We start from the raw sequence: 17955 nt of genomic DNA, 5'->3' as shown, positions 1-17955 counted from the left end.
GTTTCTTCATCTGTAAAAGACATCTGCTCTCCCTCCCTCTTAGTCTGTAAACCCCAGGTGGGCCAGGTATTATGTCCAACCTGATTATCTTATATCTACCCTAGTGTTTAGCACAGAGTAAATGCTTACAAGGTATCATAATGATAATAAATATTATAGTGATAAAATGGAAAGATTTAATCAATGTAGAGTTTCCCTCTTTGTACATTTCTAGACTCTCCATACTGCTCAGCTCTTCTTTTTTAAATGGTATTTGTTAAGCACTAACTATGTGCCAGGCACCATACTAAGCGCTGGGGTAGATACAAGCTAATCAGGTTGGACACAGTCCAATATGGGGCTCACAGTCTTAACCCCCATTTTGCAGATGAGGAAACTGAGGCACAGAGAAGTTTAGTGCCACAGAGAAGCAGCATGGCCTAGTGGAAAGAGCATGGGCCTGGGAGTCAGAGGACCTGGGTTCTAATCCTGGCTCTGTCAATTGCATGCTTGGGCAAATCATTTAACTTCTCTGTGCCTCAGTTTCCTCAATTGTAAAATAGGGATTCCATAACTATTCTCCCACTTGCTTAGATTGCGGGCCCCATGTGGGACAGGGACTGTGCCCAACCTGATGAACTCCCCCAGGGCTTAGAACAGTGCTTGACACATACTAAGCACATAACAGATATCATAATTCTTATTATTACTGTGTGCGGCATAGTGTACTAAGTGCTTGAGAGAGTACAGTATTACAGAGTTGGTAGATATGCTCCCTGCCCACAAGGAGCTTATTGTCTAGAGAAGAACTTACAAGTCTAGAGGGCAAGACAGATATGAAAATAAAGTATTGATATGTACGTAAGTGCTATGGGACTGAGGGTGGAGTGACTAAAAGGTACAAATCCAAGTTCAAGGGCAACACAGAAGGGAAAGGGAGTGAGTGGGGGAAATGAGGGCTTAATCAGAGAAAGCCTCTTGGAGAAGGTATTATTTTAAGAAGGTTTTGAAGGTGGGGAGAGTGGTGGTTTAGCGGATATGAAGGGGGAGGGAGTTCCAGACCATAGAGAAGACGAGGGTGAGGGGTTGGCAGCGAGGTAAATAAGATCGAGATATGGTGAGTAGGTTGGCATTAGAGGAGCAAAGCCTATGGGCTGGGTTGTAGTTGGATTCAACAAGGTAAGATAGGAGGGGGAGAACTGATGGAGCATTTTAGTCAGTGGTAAGGAGTTTCTCTTTGATGTGGAGATGGATGGGTAACCACTGTAGGTTCCTGAGGAGCGGAGAAACATGGACTGTAAGCTTTTTTCGAAAAATGATCCAGGCGACAGAGTGAAATATGGACTGAAGTGGAGAGAAACAGGAGGCCGGGGGATCAGCAAGGAGGCTGCTGCAGTTGTCAAGCCAGGATAGGATACTTGCTTGGATCAGTTGTTATTAGTGAAAGTCATGTTAACAGCTCAAGTGGTTTCTTCCACTTTGGACTACTGCCATTTTGTGATTGATTCCTGCTTATCAGCTTCCAGTTGAATGGCTCCAGATGGGAGGGAATGTGACTTAGTGGAAAGAGCATAGGATTGGGAGTCAGTAGATCCAGCTTCTACTCTTGGCTCTGCCACTTGTATGCTGTGTGATCCTGGGCAAGTCATTTAACTTCTCTGAGCCTGTTTCTTCATCTTTAAAACTGGTATAAAGATACCTGTTTTCCTTCTCTCTGAAGACTGAGCCCCATGTGGTACAAGATCAGTATTTGATCTGATTATCTTGCATCTTCTCCAGCACTTAGAGCAGACCAGCCTAAGATTTTGCTGAAAAGGACAGGCAAGTAAGCAGGGAGATGAGAGACTTTTGACCCGTCACTACTTTTAAAACTAGTTCTGCCAAGCTTGATTAGTCAGCAGGATCATCTGGCATTTCCCTCCTCTCTGAAAAAATACTTATTGCTGGTGTTAAATCAAGCTCTTAGCAAAGCTTCAGATGTTTGCCATCTGAACCTGCAGCCCAGCCCAATCCAATCCTGTAAATACAAAGGCCTTAGGGGATAACCTGAGACCCTGGTTAAAACAGTCAGGGAGTCTTTGGAAAGTCTTCCTGCTATGGGTCACTTTCTGATCTTATTCTCCTACGGAGTTGATCCAAGAACAGAACAGTACAGAACAGATTTTTTTAAGTACTTGTTAAGTGCTTACTGTGTGCCAAGCACTGTACTAAGAGCTGGGGTAGAAACAAGATACTTTGGACACCAACAGCCTAGAAAAGCAGTATATTTGTAAAATTTTATTACATTTAGACTGCAGTGTTCATTACATCAGGCCCCTTAGCAAACCCCCAAACAACAAAATCCTAATTTGCAAATGAATTTATCACTAAATGGTGTTTTTGCAAAAAGTAAAAACAGAGAAAGGAACTGAAATAGCACTTAGCTTCTGTTTGGTTGAAAAGTCCTAGAATTCAAAATCAGTTAATGAATCAAAGGTATTTATCAAACACTTACTATGTGCAGAGCATTGTACTGATTCCACCATCTATGTACTCTCCCTACCTTGCCTAAAAATAGAGTCTATTTTTTCTGAAAGAGAATCTCTCTAGTGCTGGAGTTTTCCCAAATGTGAGCACTGGGCACTTGAATATGAGTATTTCAATCCCCCTCGTGGGAGTAGCTACTTGGAAGCCAAGATTCCAGTAGCAGCCTTAGGAAGTCTAGAGGACATGTTTCCACCCGGCCCTGTGTTTTGACATCCTGGCACTTAGCCCTCGACTAATCCCATCCTGGAAGCAGTGAGGTGAGGCTGGAACCCTTGGTGACTCCAGTCAAGCGGAAGATGGTGAAAAAAATCAAAAGATACTGAGAACCACCATTGGAAAAAAGACAGACCAATACAGACCAAAGCACATGAAAACTGTATTTTTCCTTTTTAGGAAAGGGCCCATTGAAATGTTTATCCTGCGTGTGGAGCTACAATTTCATGGATGGAATATGCAACTCGGACTGCCTTACGGGAGAATACAGTGTGGGAGAGGTATTATATGTTCCCGGGTGATGGGAATCTTCCTGAACTCGGAGCTGTATGGGACAAACTATATTTAAATCAGGGCCTGCACGGCCAGAAGTAAAAACCCACAAAGCCCCTCTCTTTAACTTTTACTGAAGCTGGATAACTTCTGTGGCTTTTGGGTCAGGTGGCTCTTTGGTGACATGAATATGAGAGAAAAGGATTTTTAAAGATACCAAATAAGGAACATGAAAAGGAGGAATAATTCAAGTCTTCAGGCCCAGTCAGGTTAAAATAATGAGAGAGCCATACCCTTGATTTCTAGCAGCAGCATTATGATTCACAATTATCATTGACAGTGCATATTTACAGATGAGAGAAAACCATGTTTGGGTTAAATAGAGCACCTAAGACAAGGAACATTCCCTTCCTAGTTGGGGTTGCCAACTGGTGAGAATGATTTTTGTGCATGACTAAAAATGACTGACTTTCAAACTTTCTTACTGACAGATCAAAAGCAGCACAGAGAAGACATAGGGTGGTCAGGCTTTGTAACTGTTCTCTACTCTCATTGGAACAGATCATTCTTGTCAACTGGCAACCCTGAACCAGTCTCACTCAGTCACCCGATCCTCTCCTACTCCACCCCTCTCACCATGCCCAGCCAGGGCTTGGACTCCTCTGGTGTGGTTGCAGCCCCAGACCACGGGCTAGCACAGACAGGAGTTGATGGAGACCCCAGGGGCGGGTACAGGGCCAGCATGGAGAGGATATATTACTGAAGAAACCCAGTGATTTGGCTAGAAGTGACTGACAAATGACTCTAAATGAAGGAGAAGGAGTCAGTAAATCGTATTCATTGAACACTTACTGTGTGCAGAGCACTGTACTAAGTGCTTGGGAGAGTACAATATAACAGATACATTCCCTGCCCACGATGAGCTTGCAGTCTAGAAGGGGAGACAGACATTAATATAAATAAATTACAGATATGTACATAAGTATTGTGGGACTGAGGGTGGGGGGATGAATAAAGGGAGCAAGTCAGGGCAATACAGAAGGGAGTGGAAGAAAAGAAAAAGGGGGCTTAGTAAGGCTTTGAACGGGGTGGGAGGGAGAGTAATTGTCTGTCGGATATGAAGAGGGAGGGCATTCCAGGCCAGAGGCAGGATGTGGGTGAGGGGTCAGCAGCGAGATAGACAAGATCAAGGTACAGTGAGAAGGTTAGCATTAGAGGAGCCAAGTGTGTGGGCTGGTCCAGTCAACGAAGATCAGACCTAGCAGTTCCTCCCTGCCGTGGGCAGCAGGGTGGGAGGAGCAGGGATGAGGGATAGACCCCTTCCGGAAATCTGTCTTTAAGGAAAACTTAGGGCCAGAAAGGCACTGGGGATGGTTCAGCGTGACCTAGGGGGAAAGAGTGTGGGCCTAGAATTTAGAGGACCTGGATTCAAATCCCAGCTCAGCCACTTGCTGTGTGACTTTGGGCAAGTTACTTCACTCCTCTGTGCCTCTGTTTCCTCATTTGTAAAATGAGCATTAAATATCTCTCTCCTTCCCCTTTAGACTGTGAGCCCCATGTGGGACAGGGACTGTGTCCAACCTGATTATCCTGTATCTTTCCTAGTGCTTAGTACGAGTACTTGGCACATAAGTGCTTAATAAATACTACAATTATTGCTATTATTACTAGTAGTAGTAGTAGTAGTAGTAGTAGTAGTAGTAGTAGTAGTAGTAGTAGTAGTACCAAGGGCCTCAAAGCAATGCCAAGGAGACTGGAACCATGCACCAAAACAAACTTAGCAATGTGTTTCTCATTTCCAGAAGGAAAAATTGGAGTGTGCAAAGTGTGATGAGAGCTGCATAGAGTGCAAGGGTCCTGGACCCCAAAACTGCACCGTGTGTCCTGCTAACATGATGCTCCTTGGAGACGAGGGCCGCTGCCTGCCCTGCTGTAATGGTTCCAGCCCTGTGGATGCCCTGGAGTGCTGCGACTGCTTGGAATTCGTGGGTAAGGCTGGGGGCAACAGCAGGATTGAGAGGGATCACAGAGGTCATGCATCATCAGAGGATCCCTCTGAGGACCAAGTAGATCAAAGACCTCTCCCAGATCAATTTCTTTGTTCCCTTGTGAGCACTTGCTCATTATCCCCCTGGAAGGAGGGGACAGGGCTTTACCCACAGGGGATAATGAAGGACAAATGGATTTTTCCTTTCTGACAGGTGAAGTGGGTATCAATTGTTTACTTCCTGGTGCTTTGAAGGCGCATTACAGAATGTCTTACCATAGAGTGAAATTTGCTGAGTAAAAATGACACTCTGTGCTTTAAACCTGGGTCAATTCACTCATTCATTCATTCAATTCAGTCATATTTATTGAGCTCTTACTGTGTGCCGGGCACTGTACTAAGTGCTTGGGAAAGTACAATGCAGCAATAAAGACAGACAATCTCTGCCCAAAATGGGCTCACATTCTAGAGGTGGGGAGATAGACATCAAGCCCGTTGTTGGGTGAGGACTGTCTCTATATGTTGCCGACTTGTACTTCCTAAGCGCTTAGTACAGTGCTCTGCACACGGTAAATGCTCAATAAATATGATTGAATGAATGAATACATCAATGTGGGCTGGGGCTCGGGGGGAAGAGCAAAGGGAGCAAGTCAGGGTGACGTAGAAAGGAGTGGGAGATGAGGAAAAGTGGAGCTTAGTCTGGGAAGGCCTGTTGGAGAAGATTTGCCCTCAATAAGGCTTTAAAGGGGGGGAGAGTAATTGTCTGGCAGATTTGAGGAGGGAGGGTGTTCCAGGCCAGAGGTAGGACATGAACCAGGGGTTGGTGGCAAGACAGGCAAGACTGAGGCACAGTGAGAAGGTTAGCACTAGAGGCGTGAAATGGGTGAGCTGGGTTGTAGAAAGAGAGAAGTGAAGTGAGGTAGGAGGGGGCAGGGTGATGGAGTGCTTTTAAAGCCAATGGTGAGAAGTTTTTGTTTGATATGGAGGTGGATAAGCAACAACTGGAGATTTTTGAGGAGGGGGGGGAACATGTCCTGAACGTTTCTGTAGAAAGATAATCTGGGCAGCAGAGTGAAGTAAGGATTGGAGTGGGGAGAGGCAGAAGGTTGGGAGGTCAGAAAGGAGGCTGGTGCAGTAATCTACACGGGTTAGGATGAGTGATTGTATTAACGTGGTAGTGGTTTGGATGGAGAGGAAAGGGATGATTTTAGCAATGTTTTGAAGGTGAGATTGACACGATTTAGTAACGGATTGGATATGTGGGTTGAATGAGAGAGCAGAGTCAAGGATAATGGCAAGGTTACAGGCTTGTGAGATGGGAAGGGTGGTGGTGCCGTCTACAGTGACGGGAAAGTCCGGGAGAGGATGGGGTTTGGGTGAGCAGCTAAGGAGCTCTGTTTCGGACAGTTAAAAATGGGAAGCCATCCAACCTGCTATTATGCTGATCCAAGCACTTATCATATGCCACCTGACTATTGCATCAGCCTCCTCCCTGACCACCCTGCCTCCTGTCTCTCCCATCTCCGGTCCTAACTTCACACGGCTGCCTGGATCATTTTTCTAAAAGGACGCCCATTTTCACATCTCCCCACTCCTCAAAAATTTCCAACGATTGTCCATTCATATCTTACCTCCCTGATTTTCCACTATAACCCTAATCATTCAATCGTATTTATTAAGTGCTTACTGTGTGCAGAGCAGTGAACTAAGCACTTGGGAAAGTACAATACAACAATAAACAGTAACAATCCCTGCCCACAGTGAGCTCACAGTCTAGAGGATCATCATCAATGGTATTTATTGAGTGCTTCCAGTGTGCAGAGCACTGGTCTGAGCACTTGGCTGTGTATAATACATCAGCGTTGGTAGGCATGTTCCCTGCCCACAACAAACTCACAGTCCAGAGGAGGAGACAGGCATTAATATAAATAATTTATAATATACAATTTATAGATATGTGCATAAGTGCTCTGGGGCTGAGGGTGAGGCATATATCAAATATATCATGTATAAAATGCCCAAAGGTCAGAGACCAAAGTGCATAGATGATGCAGAAGGGAGCGGAACCTGGGTAAAAAAGGGCTTAATCGGGGAAGGCCTCTTGGAAGAGATATGACCTTAATAAGGTTTTGAAGGTGGGAAGAGTGGTGGTCTGACATATGTGTAAGGGGAAGGAGTTCCAGAACAGAGTTAGGATGTGGGCAAGGGGTCAACAGTGAGATAGATGGGTTTGGGGCACAGTGAGTAAACCTGCGCTAGAGGAGCAAATTGTGTGTTGCATGTGTTGCCGACTTGTATTTCCCAAGCGCTTAGTACAGTGCTCTGCACACAGTAAGCGCTCAATAAATACGATTGAATGAATGAATGAATAATTAGAAGCAGCTTAGCCTAGAGCATAGAAAGAGCATGGGCCTGAGAGTCAGAGGACCTGGGTTCTAACTCCAGCTCTGCCAGTTGCTTACTCATTTTCCATCCCCCGTATATGCAGTCATCTTTTAGGCCTAGCTATCTATATGTTAACTGGGTGCAATCCAAGAATAAAAATCAATCATTGGTATTTATGGAGCACTTTGTGCAGTATGGCATTAAGTGCTTGACAGAGTACAATACAGCAGAGATTGTGGGCACGCTCCCTGCCCACAATGTCTTCATTGTGCCATTCCTTCTAAATGATAATAATAATAATAATAATGATACTTGTTAAGTGCTTAGTATATACCAAGCACTGTTCTAAGCACTGGGGTAGATACAAGTTGGTCAGTCAGGTTGAACACAGTCCCTGTCCCACATAGGGCTCACATGCTTAATCCCCATTTTACAGATGAGGTAACTGAGGCCCAGAGAAGTGAAGTGACTTGCCCAAGGTCACACAGCATACATGTGGCAGAGCCAGAATTAGAACCCATGACCATCTGACTCCCAGGCCCGTGCTCTATCCACTAAGCCACGCTGCTTCGCTTGACACTAAACTGCTTCTAATAAAACTAAGACAAAGTCTCTAGAAAGGAATGAAAATGAGTGTGTTCCAACTAATAATAATAATGATGTTGGTATTTGTTAAGTGCTTACTATGTGCCAAGCACTGTTCTAAGCACTGGGGTAGATACAAGGTGATCAGGTTGTCCCATGCAGGGCTCACAGTCTTCATCCCCATTTTACAGATGAGGTAACTGAGGCACAGAGAAGTTAAGTGACTTACCCAAGGTCACATAGCTGATAAGTGGCGGAGCCGGGATTAGAACCCATGACCTCTGACTCCTAAGCCCATGCTCTTTCCACTAAACAATTAGCCTGTTAGCCTCCCGGACATTCTCCCGGAACTACTTATTGAGAGTCCAAGACTGAACTCCTTATCTTCCCTCCCCAACCCTGCCCTCTCCCTGACTTTCCCATCACTGTTGACGGCACTACCATCCTTCCAGTCTCACAAGCCCGCAACCTTGGTGTTATCCTTGACTCTGCTCTCTCGTTCACCCCTCACATCCGTCACCAAAACCTGCCGGTCTCACCTCCGCAACATCGCCAAGATCCGCCTTTTCCTCTCCATCCAAACTGCTACCCTGCTGGTTCAATCTCTTATCCTATCCCTACTGGATTACTGCATCAGCCTCCTCTCTGATCTCCCATCCTCCTGTCTCTCCCCACTTCAATCTAAACTTCACGCCGCTGCCCGGATCATCTTTGTGCAGAAACACTCTGGGCGTGTTATTCCCCTCCTCAAAAATCTCCAGTGGCTACCAGTCAACCTACGCATCAGGCAAAAACTCCTCACTCTCAGCTTCAAAGCTCTCCATCACCTCGCACCCTCCTACCTCACCTTCCTTCTTTCCTTCTATAGCCCAGCCCACACCCTCCACTCCTCTGCCACTAACCTCCTCACTGTGCCTCATTCTCGCCTGTCCCGCCGTCAACCTCTGACCCACGTCCTCCCCCTGGCCTGGAATGCCTTCCCTCTGCACATCCACCAAACTGGCTCTCTTCCTCCCTTCAAAGCCCTACTGAGAGCTCACCTCCTCCAGGAGGTCTTCCCAGAATGAGCCCCCTCCTTCCTCTCCCCCTTATCCCCCCCATCCTTCCAGCCTTACCTCCTTCCCCTCCTCACAGCACCTGCATATATGTATATATGTATATATGTTTGTACATATTTATTACTCTATTTTACTCGTACATATTTATTCTATTTATTTTATTTTGTTAATAAGTTTTGTTTTGTTGTCTGTCTCCCCCTTCTAGACTGTGAACCCACTGTTGGGTAGGGACCGTCTCTATATGTCACCAACTTGTACTTCCCAAGCGCTTAGTACAGTGCTCTGCACACAGTAAGTGCTCAATAAATACGATTGAATGAATGAATGAATGAGCCCATAATGCATTATGATTGGCTACTTGTTCTTTATTAAGATGCAGTGTGATTTGGCAGAGAACAAAAGCCTGGCAGCTACGTGTGATTCTACGAAGATAGAACTAGTCCTAACTAGCAGACTGGACACCAGTAAGATTTAGTAGACTAGAATCCCACCACTGGAAGATTCCTCCAAGGTCTTCTCAACCATCCTTCTGCTCAATTCAAGGCTGCCTTTAAATCCTCCCACCTAGCTGGTGGCCTTTACTGTTTTTAAATATCTCCAGAGAAGGATATGCTTTTTGATGATGATGATGCTTCAATCATTACGGTTATATAATAATGATAATTATTATGGTACTTGTTAAGCGCTTACTATGTGCTGAGCACTGTTCTAAGCGCTGGGGTAGATACAAGATAATCAGGTTGTCCCACGTGGGGTTCACAATCTTAATCCCCATTTTACAGATGAGGTAACCGAGGCACAGAGAAGTGAAGTAGTTTGCCTCTGACTCCAGGCCCATGCTCTTTCCACTAAGCCAAGACTCTCAGTAAAATGTTAAGCGATTTATCCTACAGGGTATAGACTGTGTCAGTACAGGACAGGGCTAATTTGGGGGAAGGAATTATCCTGTAAGTAATTTTATTTCAGAGTCCAAATCTGCATGAAGCAAACTCGGAGAAAGAAAGAGGTATGTCCTTTGTATTCAAAGACGCCTTTTTACAAAGATAAATAGGTGTGACATTACCACTTCCCGCACACAAAGACCTCACCTTATTGTACTTACATGTTTGCGGCTTGAAATGCCGGTTTGTCACTCCCTAATGTAGGTGGAGAGTTCCTCTTGGAAATCAAATTAATGCTTTGAAGTTAAATAATCCTAGTCCTACCTCCCACCCTGTACTGGAACAATGTCTTTCTGATTGACTGCGTTTCCACCTTCCCTACTCATCTCTAACTCTTCCCCTTCGCCAGTCATTTTTGTCCTCACTTTCCCTCAGGGCAATTCCCTAGGGACCATTCATTCATTCAATCGTATTTATTGAGCGCTTACTGTGTGCAGAGCACTGTACTAAGCGCTTGGGAAGTACAAGTCGGCCAAATATAGAGACAGTCCCTACCCAACAACAGGCTCACAGTCTAGAAGGGGGAGACAAACAACAAAACAAAACATGTAGACAGGTGTCAAAATCGTCAGAACAAATAGAATTAAAGCTATATGCACATCATTAACAAAATAAATAGTAAATATGTACAAGTAAAATAGAGTAATAAATCTGTACAAATATATATGCAGGTGCTGTGGGGAGGGGAAACAGGTAGGGCGGGGAGATGGGGAGTAGGAGAGGAAAAAGGGGGCTCAGTCTGGGAAGGCATCCTGGACGAGGTGAGCTCTCAGTAGGGCTTTGAAGGGAGGAAGAGAGCTAGCTTGGCAGATGTGTGGAGGCAGGGCATTCCAGACCAGGGGAAGGATGTGGGATGGGGGTCGATGGCGGGACAGGTGAGAACCAGGTACAGTGAGGAGGTTAGCGGCAGAGGAGCAGAGGGTGTGGGCTGTAGAAGGAGAGAAGGGAGGTGAGGTAGGAGGGGGCGAGGTGATGGAGAACCTTGAAGCCGAGAGTGAGGAGTCTTTGCCTGATGCGTAGGTTGACTGGTAGCCACTGGAGATTTTTGAGGAGGGGAGTAACATGCCCAGAGTGTTTCTGCACAAAGATAATCCAGGCAGCAGATTGATGTATAGACTGAAGTGGGGAGAGGCAGGAGGATGGAAGATCAGAGAGGCGGCTGATGCAGTAATCCAGTCGGGATAGGATAAGAGATTGAACCAGAAAGGTAGCGGTTTGGATGGAGAGGAAAGGGAGGATCTTGATGATGTTGCGGAGGTGAGACCGGCAGGTATTGTTGACGGATTGGATGTGTGGGGTGAACGAGAGAGCGGAGTAGAGAATGACACCAAGGTTGCAGGCTTGTGAGACAGGAAAGATGGTAGTGCCGTCTACAGTGATGGGAAAGTCAGGGAGAGGGCAGGGTTTGGGAGGGAAGACAAGGAGTTCAGTCTTGGACATGTTGAGTTTTAGATGGCGGGCAGACATCCAGATGGAGATGTCCTGAAGGCAGGAGGAGATGCGAGCCTGGAGGGAGGGAGAGAGAGCAGGAGCAGAGATGTAGATTTGGGTGTCATCAGTGTAGAGATGATAGTTGAAGCTGTGGGAGTGAATGAGTTCACCAAGGGAGTGAGTGTAGATAGAGAACAGAAGGAGTGTAGATAGAGAACAAGAACTGACCCTTGAGGAACCCCTACAGTAAGGGGATGGGAGGGGGAGGACCAGTCAGATTGGAACAGGGGATTGCAGCACAGAGCTCTCAATCAGACAAATTGTGGGTCAATCAGGAGACACTCATGAGGATGCATTTTCTAAATCTTTTTTTATGGTATTTGTTAAGTGCTTACTATGTGCCAAGCACTGTTCTAAGCGCTGGAGGAGATGCAAGGTAATCACATGGGGCTCACAGTCTTAATTCCCATTTTATAGATGAGGTAACTGAGGTACAGAGCAGGCAAATGGGGGAGCCTGGATTAGAACCCAGGTCCTCCTTACTCCCAGACCCGTGCTCTGTCCTACTCGACCATGCTGCTTCCAGTGCTGCTTTTCAGTCTTATCCCTGTTGAATGGTGGCAAAGTTTCTAGGACCGCCTCCTAGATTTTGGCGGGGGCTGTAAAATACCCCTGCGTGTTCTTTGACATTTTATAACCTAAAGTTACATTTTCCCCATGCAGATAATCAATCAATCAATATTATTTATTGAACACTTACTGTGTGCAGAGCACTGTACTAAGCACTACCACAGAGTTGGTAGATGCGTTCCCTGCTCACAAGGAGCTTACAGTCTAGAGGGAGGGACAGATGTTAGAATAAATTACAGCTAGGGGAAGTGGAAGAGTATAAAGATATGGACATAAGTGCTGTGGGGATGGGAGTGGGGTGAATATCAAGTACTTAAGCAGTACAGGTCCAAGCGCATAGGTGACGCAGAGGAGAGGGCAGGTAGTGGAAACGTTGGCTTAGGTTAGGCCTCTTGAAGGAAATGTGATTTCAGTAAGGCTTTGAAGGTGGGGAGAGTGGAGGTTTGTCAGATATGAAGGGGAAGGGAGTTCCAGGTCAGAGGGAGGACACACTCATTTTCAATACTTTCTAATGACCTTGTTTTTGTTTCTTTAAGGGCAGGTTAGTGTCATGAGAAGCAGTGTGGCTTAGTGGATAGAGCACGGACCTGGGGTCATGGGTTCTAATCCCAGCCCTGCCACATGTCTGTTGTGTGACCTTGGACAAGTCACTTCACTTCTCTGGGCCTCAGTTACCTCATCTGTAAAATGGGGATTAAGAGTGTGAGCCGTATGTGGGACAGGGACTGTGTTCAATCTGACTGACTAACTTGTATCTATCCCAGTGCTTAGAACAGTGCTTAGTACATACTAAGCACTTAACAAGTATCATTATTATTATTATTATTTAGAAGGACAGACTTAAGTATATATCTTTAAACTCTGTAAACTTCCCCCTACTTGTAATTTATTTTAGTGTCTATCTCCTCTGATAGATTAGAAACTCCTCAAGGGCAGGGATCATGTCTATTAAGTCTATTGTACTCTCTTAAACACTAATACAGTGCTCTGCACACAGTAAATGCTCAGTAAATCCCATTGATTGATTGAATGATTCTTAAATTAATAGGATCTGGTACACCCCACAGATTAGGGAGGAGTAGAGGCCATTGGATTTGGCAAGAAGAAGGTCACTGGTGACCTTTGAGAGGGGAGTTCCCATGGGATGAAGGGGGCAAAAGCTAGATTGGTGGGAGTCAAGGCAAGAATTGAAGGAGGGAAAGTGTAGGTGTAGACAACTCACTTGAGAAATTTGGAGAATGGTAGGAGGAGATGGGGTGATATCTGGAGGGAGCCGTGGGGGGTTTGTTTTGGGGTGTTTTTTGTTGGGATAGGGAACACATGACCATGTTTGAAAGCAGTGGGGAAGAAACTGTTGGAAAATGAACAGTTAAAGATGGTGGTTAGGGAAGGAAGAAGGGAGAGGGCAAATGTTTTTGTAAGGTGTGAAGGGATGGGGGTCAAAAGCGCAGGTGAAGGGGGTTGATATTGACAGGTATTCAATGGTGTTTATTGAGCACTTATCAATCAACCAGTCAATCATATTTATTGAATGCTTACTGTGTGCAGAGCACTGTACTAAGCGCTAGGGAGAGTACAATATAACAATATAACGGACACATTTCTTGCCCACAACGAGCTTACAGTTTAGTAGATTGAAACCTCAAAAGTGGACAACTTTGTGGCAAGCACTGTACTAAGTGCAGATCAATAAATACCACTGATTGAAACTGGGATTTGAGCTAAATAGCACCAGGAATTGCGGAGCTCTTTGGGGATACCAGAATATCCTTTGTCCTGGCAAATCTGTCATCAGCGTCATTGCAACTGGGTTCTCACAAGAGGGTGTACAGTGTATGAGGCTTAGGAGAGGGACATGATAACCCTACGATTGAAAATCAACTTGGATGGGGGAAGGGTCCCCAGTCACTCCAACACCTCATCCCTGAAATATTATCTCTCTTTCTTTGGGGTTTGTCTTCCTGCAGATGAATGTTTACTCAGAATGGGCCCCGTTGTGCCCAAATCAGAGAATTCCAAGAAGACGACTCTGTTCATCATTTCTTCCATCATGCTGGTCCTCCTTCTAGGAGCCATGGGATATGTCTGGAGGCGGTCACAAGCCAAAGCCCAATCAGGTAACAAGACCAGGTACGAGAAACTGTTAGACCACAACAAGACCTACTCCTCCTCCTCCTCCAAGAACAACCTCCATGAAAGCACCAGCTTCCAGGAGGATCAGGTGATAGAGTATAAAGACCCGGACTATCTAGATGAGGAGGAGGATGATGACATTGTCTACATGGGCCAGGATGGCACGCTCTACCGCAAATTCAAGTATGGACTTCTGGATGATGATGACGAAGATGAGTTGGAATACGATGATGAGAGCTACTCCTTCAAATGAACTGGGGCAGAGGGATATATTTTTCCCCTGTGGGTTTTTTCTTTTTCATCTTTTTAACATTGAATGCAGTCCGGCACTTGTAGGTATCTGCCTAAGATCACTCAGCTCAGATACAGATCAACATTCATTGAGTCTCTTCCAAAAGGAAGAGATTGAGTGGTGTATTCTCCAGGGCAGGAAGCCCCGAGGGAAAACCGATAAGTTGTCTCCAAGCTATTGCGTGTGATAAAACAGCTTCTTGTGCACCATTTCCACACTGTATATATGACTTGTGGGTGGTTTCTGGGACCTGCTTCAGGGCAACTTTTGAATCAATTTTTCTTTTAAGGGTCTCTTTGCTTTGAACTCCCTTTGGTCCCATCTTTAAATCGACAGGATTGGGAAAGAAGCCCCCTCCCCTCCCTTCCCTCCACATACCATCACTACCACCACCAGGGCTGGATTAATGCTGTCGCAGTGGAGCAACTGGCCCAAGCCCCACATTTCCAGTTGTTTCCAAGACCGGGCCAGACTAGAAAATCCTGGTGGTCCAGTATGAACTCACAGAAGCCCCTTTATTTCAACTATATCATTTTTTCTTCAAGTCAGCTCGGAGAACAACACAGAGGAAATTTTTTAAAAAAGGCTCCTCAGACCTCTCCTCTTTCCCTTCCCTTGTCCCACTCTCAGGTCCGGCCCTGAATGTTCACAGTCCTGCCCAGCTCCAAGCTACCAGCACCCTTAATCCAGATGCAGTCTTTTAGACTGTGAGCCCACTGTTGGGTAGGGACTGTCTCTATATGTTGCCAACTTGTACTTCCCAAGCGCTTAGTACAGTGCTCTACACACAGTAAGCACTCAATAAATACGATTGATGATGATGATGATGATGATGATGCCCAGTTGACTATTGGTATACTGTAGTGGGCAGAGAACATCAGTTCCTGCCTGAACATCAATGTGTGATAGCTGATGGGATGTGTGTAGCACTAGAAACTTTTGGCTCTAACAACTACAATCAATTATATTTATTTAATGCTTATGCAGGGTCAAGGAAAGTAGCAGAATGTTCTCTAGAACATGGATCTTTAGTACAGGTTAACATCAGGGTGTTATAGCCTCCTCTCCCCACCCAAATTAAATAGTTTTTCCTTCAGCTTTTGTCTTTTCCTGCTTACCTTTTTTCTCTTTTTCTATAATAATAATAACAGGTATTTATTAAGCGCTTACCATGTGCCAAGCACTGTACTAAGCGCTAGGGTAGATACAATGCAATCATATCAAACACAGTCTCTGTCCCATATGGAGCTCACAGTATAAGGGGGGAGAGATCCATGCTACCCATCTGTTTGCACTCTCTACTCTTGCTTTGAATCATCATCATCATCATCATCAAAGATGTGGTGGTTGTTAAGTGCTTACTATGTGCCAAGCACTCTACTAAGCACTGGGGTAGATACAATACAATCAAAATCAGATCCAATCCCTGACCCACAGGGGGCTCACAGTTTAAAGGGAAGGGGGAAGAGTTATTGAATTCCCATTTTACAGATGAGGAAACTGAGGCACAGAGAAGTTAAGTGACTTGTCCAAAGTGATACAACAGGAAAGTGGCAGAGCCAGGATTAGAACTCAGGTCCTCTGACTTGTGGGTGTGTGGTCTTTCGACTAGACCATACCGCTTCTCTTTTACAACATATTCTTGTCACTCTTCCACTACTGTACTCCTTTTTCCTATGAATTCCCATGGACCAGGTAATTCACATTCTCGTAATGATGAAACGTCCACTTCTGAGGGACAAAAAATGGACTTTATTCCTTAGCCAAAGAATAAATAACCTTTCACTTAAAGCTTATTAATTGTCCCCTCTTTTCTCCAATCTTTCTGCCCATAATGATGAAACTTTCACTTCTGAGAGACAGAAAAATATATCAATAATATTTATTGAGCACTTACAGTGTGCAGAGCATTGTTAGTAAGCACTTGGAAGAGTTCAATATAATAGAGTTGGTAGACACATTCCCTTCCCCCAAGGAGTTTACCATCTAGAAAATGGAGTTTATTCATTCAATCATATTTATTGAGTGCTTACTATGTGCAGAGCACTGTACTAAGCTCTTGGAAAAGTACAATACAGCAATAAAGCGAGATTATCGCTGCCCACAATGAGCTTTAGCCATGGGCTACTATAGGCATAAGATTCTATCCTGGTGGCTTCCATATGTCTGTCAGCATCTGTACTCCATTAAGGGGACCTCTGTTCCAAGGATTTCCCCCAGTTCTAGATTAGTGACTATGTCTACACATGGAATTAAACTGTCAAATAAAACCCCATTTTACCTCCATAAAAGAATGCAGTAGTTTCAGGACTATTGATTTGGAGTCAAAGCAAGTTAATTTTGAGGTCAATTTGACATAAAGGGGAGTCCTGAAGACCCCAGAAGACAGATTTGGAGCAATCAGAAGAAAGAGAAACAATACCAACACCCCCCCCACCCCCCAAAAAAAAACCCATCATACTGCGGAGTCATTTCTTTAAATCAGCTCCTTGAGTGGAACCTCTTGTTTCTTCCAAGTATTTTCAATAATCTTTAGTAAAGAAATTCAGTTTGTACAATGAGGTAATCTCAAAGAATTCCCTTCTCAGCATGTTTGTTTTATCTTATGCTGTCAAGTCATCTCCAACCCATTGTGACTTCGTGGACACATCTCTCCCAAAATGCCCCACCTCCATCTGCAATTGTTTTGGTAGTGTACCCATAGAGTGTTCTTGGTAAAAATATGGAAGCGGTTTACCATTGCCTCCTTCTGTGCAGTAAACTTAAGTCTCCACCCTTGCCTCTCTCCCATGTTGCTGCTGCTCAGCAAAGGTGAGTTCTGACTTGTAGCAGATTGCCTGCCGCTCTCTAGCTACTGCCTAAGCTAGGAATGAAATGGCCATGCCTCTGCTTGACTCTCCCTCCCATAGATGAGACTGGTAGAGTACTGGAAACTCTCCAGCTGTGACCCTGAGAGGGGAAGGATGTTTGTGGGACTTGGAAAAACAGGTAATGGTATTTGATGAAATCAAGCAAGATGATTGATGATATTTGATTGATGCAACAGCCTAGAGGGCTATTGGCCCTGAATCATTATCACCTTGGACTTTCATGGTAAAATTAAAGCACAAAGGCCAGTTGTTGGCCAACTGTCCTGAAGGGGGAATAATGACAGAAGAGAAAACAAAGGTGGGGATTCAGCTGTGCTCCTTCAGAGGACATTGTTCTGACTTAATAATTGTGGTATTAAGCACTTACTATGTGCCATACACTATACTGATCTCTGATACAAAGTAATTAGGTCCCATATGGGCCTCACAGTCTAAGTAGGAAGGAGAACAGGTATTGCATCCCATTTTGCAGATGAGGGAACTGAGCCACAGAGAAGTGACTTCCTCAAGGTCACACAACAGGTATGTCGCAGAGCTGGGATTAAAACCCAGGTCCTCTGACTCCCAGGCCTGTCCTCTTTCCACTAGACCACACTGTTTCTTAGACTTAGCAGATAAGTGTAGAAATGATTGTTTTCCAAAACTCCTCAAT

The 17955-nt window shown here is 44.9% G+C and overlaps 1 protein-coding gene across 1 annotated transcript in view; it reads left to right on the top strand.

The window, feature by feature from the left end:
• The window catches only part of PCSK5 (proprotein convertase subtilisin/kexin type 5), a 414129-nt gene extending 398935 nt beyond the window's left edge, over positions 1 to 15194 (top strand). Inside the window, exons 47-49 of the mRNA XM_038769509.1 lie at positions 2899 to 2999; positions 4794 to 4980; positions 13976 to 15194. Coding sequence (XP_038625437.1) covers positions 2899 to 2999; positions 4794 to 4980; positions 13976 to 14394 — 707 coding nt within the window. The 3' untranslated portion in view covers positions 14395 to 15194. The remainder of the gene's footprint in view (positions 1 to 2898; positions 3000 to 4793; positions 4981 to 13975) is intronic.
• The last annotated feature ends 2761 nt before the right edge of the window (positions 15195 to 17955 follow it).

Source organism: Tachyglossus aculeatus, chromosome X4 (assembly GCF_015852505.1).
Source record: "Tachyglossus aculeatus isolate mTacAcu1 chromosome X4, mTacAcu1.pri, whole genome shotgun sequence".
NCBI lineage: Eukaryota > Metazoa > Chordata > Mammalia > Monotremata > Tachyglossidae > Tachyglossus > Tachyglossus aculeatus.
This window is presented reverse-complemented; position numbering and strand designations above follow the sequence as displayed.